This window comes from Rhinopithecus roxellana, chromosome 6 (assembly GCF_007565055.1).
Source record: "Rhinopithecus roxellana isolate Shanxi Qingling chromosome 6, ASM756505v1, whole genome shotgun sequence".
NCBI classification, from domain to species: Eukaryota; Metazoa; Chordata; class Mammalia; order Primates; family Cercopithecidae; genus Rhinopithecus; species Rhinopithecus roxellana.
The window spans coordinates 148119451-148124166 of NC_044554.1; the positions used below are offsets into that span (position 1 = coordinate 148119451).

Sequence of the window (4716 nt, forward strand, 5' to 3'; positions counted from 1 at the left end):
CTTACATGGTGAATTGGATGATATGTGTATTCTATCTCAGTAAAACTGTTTTTAAAAGACAATGTGTGCCAGAGTAAAAGGAATCTATATGCCAATGCTTAGGAGATTCGTGTTGTCAGTGCAGAGAATGGATTAGAGCAGTGGTTCTCAAAGTGTGTTCCTGGACCAGCAGCATCTGCCTCACCTGGGAACTTGTTAGAAATGTAGCTCCTCAGGCCTTATTCCTCATCTGCTCAGTCAGGAACACTGGGGGTGCGAGCAGCAATCTGTGATTAAACAAGCCTACCAGGGGATTCTAATGCATGCTCAAATTTGAGAGTCTCTAGATTAGAGAATATGAAAGGACTGAAGGAAAGCATTTAGGATGTTTCTTCAGTGAACACTAGTGAAATGACAATGAACACTGGTGACCCTGAACACTGGTGGCTTCAAGTAAGGATAAAGAGACAGACATGGAATTATTAGCTATAGGTGGAAACACTTCTAAAAGGGTCTTAATATACTTATCTATTAAAGTGATGAATCAGGAGGTAATGGCTAAAGCTGATGAAAACGAACTCGAAGTCTATTTAAGCATATAATGAAAGTAGCCTATAAAGGAACTAGAGTGATAGTCATCAACATTTTGGAGGAGGGGAGAAAAAGAATAATGAAAGTGAACTACGTTTTTGCCTTTCTGGCAATCTCTTGAATGTTCTTGAATCTTTTGAACAATAATCTCTTAAGTTGACAAATAGATTTTTGAAAAAATATATAAACTTATTATGTAAGGAAGAACTAAACCCAGAAATGGTTAGGTTTCCTTTGATGAGGTGGTCATTGTGGAGCTTTTAATTATATGCCCTTCTGCACTTTTAAAACAGGCAAAAATACAATGTTTATTTAAAAAAAAAAACACGAGGGGGCAGAGTGGAAGTGGTCGTAGGGCGGGTATGGGACTAGCCGGCGTGTGTGTCCTGAGACGCTCAGCGGGCTATATGCTCGGTGGGGCTGCCGGTCAGTCTGTGGCAGCGACAGCAGCAGCAAGACGGCCAAGTGAAGGAGAGTGGGCGTCTGGCGGGGTCGCAGTTTCAGCAGAGCCGCTGCAGCCACGGTCCCGATCAAGGTGGGAGATGCCATCCCTGCAGTGGAGGTGTTTGAAGGGGAGCCAGGGAACAAGGTGAACCTGGCAGAGCTGTTCAAGGGCAAGAAGGGTGTGCTGTTTGGCGTTCCCGGGGCCTTCACCCCTGGATGTTGCAAGGTCCACCTACCAGGGTTTGTAGAGCAGGCTGAGGCTCTGAAGGCCAAGGGATTCCAGGTGTTGGCCTGTCTGAGTGTTAATGATGCCTTTGTGACTGGCGAGTGGGGCCGAGCCCACAAGGCGGAAGGCAGGGTTCAGCTCCTGGCTGATCCCACTGGGGCCTTTGGGAAGGAGACAGACTTATTACTAGATGATTCGTTAGTGTCCATCTTTGGGAATCGACGTCTCAAGAGGTTCTCCATGGTGGTACAGGATGGCATAGTGAAGGCCCTGAATGTGGAACCAGATGGCACAGGCCTCACCTGCAGTCTGGCACCCAGCATCATCTCACAGCTCTGAGGCCCTGGGCCAGATCGCTTCCTCCACCTCTCCCTATCTCACCTGCTCAGCCTTGTGCTGGGGCCCTGCAGTTGGAACCTTGGCCAGATTTCTGCAATAAACACTTGTGGTTTGTGTCCAAAAAAAAAAAAAAAAAAAACAAAAAACAAAAAACACTTAACTCTCTAGTGAAGTAGATTATGCTAGTAGTCTCACTAATCTGATACCCCTTAAGACATCAGCTACAGTTTATGAGTGAATCTGAAAAACCAAGAGTTTTAAGAGGTAATGCCAGAGAATTAAATTTAATCTGAGAAAAAAGTCATCTAACAGTAACACAAGTAATCTTGGGTGTTTCTAAAGCTCTATAGGTGATATCTTTTCGTTGTGTGTTAGTACCTGAAGAGTCATGATGTTCCAGTTATTTTTCTTTCTAATTCGATTTGCTCTTGTCCTGTCTCTTAGGTGTGTAACATCTCTCTCAATAGATTTGTTTTGCTGGGTCCACCCAAGTCAATAGCATCCACTGGTTCCTTCATGTGCTAAATTATTTGTGCTGTTATACTTCATGGAGATGAGCATCCCAGGAAGCCTGGGCCACATTTCACTCAGGCCTTCAGCCTCATCATTTCTCCAAAATCTATCCCTTCAAGGCCCAAATAATCTTCGTGCTTCCAGTCTCAAAGCTCATTTCTTGGTGTACATCTTATTCAACCTACCAACCCCAGCTGACCATTTATTCATTGACTATCTTCACTTGGCTTCCAGCACCCCACTACCTTGGTTTTCAGGTTTTCCTGATGGCTTCTTTTTTAATCTTCTGTGTTGGTTGTGTCTCTGAACCTTGCTGAGCCTCAGGGATCAGTCTGAAGATCTCCTTTCCTCTCTAGCTTCACTTACCTACTCATTCCCCAAATGATCTTATGTAAGTCTTATGACTTTAAATGCTGTCTATATGCCGGTAACAACCAACATTTTATCTCCAGCTCTCACCTCTGAACTTATACCTCCAGCTGTCTATCTAATGTCTCCACTTGGGTGATTAAGTAGCCATTTCGAATGTGGCATGTTCCAAAACGTTCCCTCTGCAAACTCTTACTCTTTTGCAAGCTTTCCCAGCTCAATATGTTGAAATGTCCTTTTTCTAGCTGCCTAGGTCAACACAGATTCATTCTTTGTCCCGCTCTTCCTCTCATTCCTCAGGTGTGATCCATTAGTCATACTGCAGCTCTCCCATCAGGCATATTCAGAAGATGACCGTTTCTCAACATCTCCGCTACCACAATCCGGAGTCAAGCAGCCATTATTTCAGCCTAAAGTATTGCAATAAATGGCCTCCCCACATCCGCCTTAATACCTTCTCAATTAATTCTCCACATAGCAGCCAGAGTGAGTGTCTTAAAATATGCACCAGATCTTGCCACTTCCCTGCTTAAATCACCCACAACTCTCATCTTACTCAGAGAAAAAGCTAAAGTCCTTACATATTCCCCCGAGATGTGGCCTTATCTAGCAAACGATACCATGGTTTTCTTTCCCTAATCAGTGTTGGTTTCACTCTGTTCTTGTTAAATCCTTTTCCTGCAGCTAGCTATCTTGAACACATACGCCACTGAACACAGAGAAAATTCAGTGAAAGCAAGTGGCTGAATCAGTGTATTTTAATCAAAAGGTTAAAAAAAGAGTAGAATTTATGATACCCTATTAATGATGAATGTGTATACGTAGAAGAAGTAATCACCTCAGTCTGTAAGCTTAGATATTCCAAAGATATAACTTTATTTTTCTACAGTTCAGTTGATATCTACAGCAGCGTGCATCCTGTAGAATCTTCTGAGATGATGGAAGCATTTGCTGTCTGCTGTGTCAAATAGAGAAGCCACCTATTTTCTTGGACAGGACAGATCCAGAGCCCCCATTTCTCCCAGTGGTGGAAAACATAATCAGCGCAGGGCAAACTCAGTCAAAACAAGGATTTCTGTCATTTCAGGGGATCTCCCTCCTCTCTTTATCCCTAGGTTGCATCTAAGTCTTACAAGGCTCCTTGAGAGTTTCTGGTTCTCAATCCTCCAACTGTCATCTGCTAAGCAGTCTGAGTTCTTACTGGTTTCTGGTCATTGGTCTCTCAGGTGACTGTATCTTCTGGTTTGCTGGCCATCCTGTAAGTTTTTTTGGGATGAGAATGTACACTACAGGTGTTTTTGTTTGTGACTTTGTGGGATATGTGAGTGTGTGTGTGAGTGCTAGATAAATGTGCATTTGTTCTCAATTTGAGAATATTCAATTCTGCTATAGAAAATAGAAATGGGATGGTGATACTCTTAAGATGTGTTAAATATAGATAAGGAATTTAGTAACTTGTGAGATGTGTTAAACGCAGATAAAATAAGTAGGGCTTATGCATACTGAACATAGATAGGGAGAGATGGAAGAACCAAGAGACACCTAGTTTTCACGAAGCACTAAATATACATGGGGTACCAGAGGCATCTAATTTTCATGATACACTAAATATACTAGAGGTATATGAATCCCTTTATATTTATGACATCTGAAATTGATAACCCATTGGTGACACCCATTCTGACTCCAAATGTCCACTGCCAGATAAAATCCACAGCTGCTCAACAGGCTAACTGGTGAGGAATAGCTGTAGCCAGATATAATAAATACACGTGTTTCTCCTAGAAAACAACTGTTTGTGCTGGTCCCAGGCATCTTCTGTGTCTTGGGCCTCTTTGCTCATCTTTGGTCCTTATAGCCACACCATCAGGAGGGAAGACTGATGGTGTGGGAAGAGCAATGTCTATGGGTCTTTTGTAACCCAGGTTTTATGTAGTATGGTCCTTCTACCTTTCCTGCACCTTTTCCTAAGTACATTACCCCACCCCATTTCTTTTCTCCTTTTTATTGCTGTGTGGATACATTGATTTAATAAATTGTGTGCTTTGAGTATTTTAGTTTGGTCTCTGATCGTTTTTAGTCCTGCATCTCTAGGGTAGCTTGTGCAACAGTGTACTGGTAGCAAGGAGGCTATCATGGCATCAAGGTAATTTCCCTCATGACACTGGGGGTAGATGGGATTGAGACTGTCTCAGGGTAACTCTGCCCAGACAGGCTGTGCTATCTTCACTGTCTTCTGCTGCTGCTCTACCACA

General features: G+C 43.0%; 1 protein-coding gene across 1 annotated transcript; it reads left to right on the forward strand.

Annotated features, from left to right (window-relative positions):
• The first annotated feature begins 932 nt into the window (after positions 1-932).
• Positions 933-1718, forward strand: LOC104681892 (peroxiredoxin-5, mitochondrial-like). The gene is given in 2 exon segments (XM_010388323.2): positions 933-1059; positions 1062-1718. Coding segments are annotated over 2 exon segments (645 nt in total). The 3' UTR covers positions 1580-1718.
• The last annotated feature ends 2998 nt before the right edge of the window (positions 1719-4716 follow it).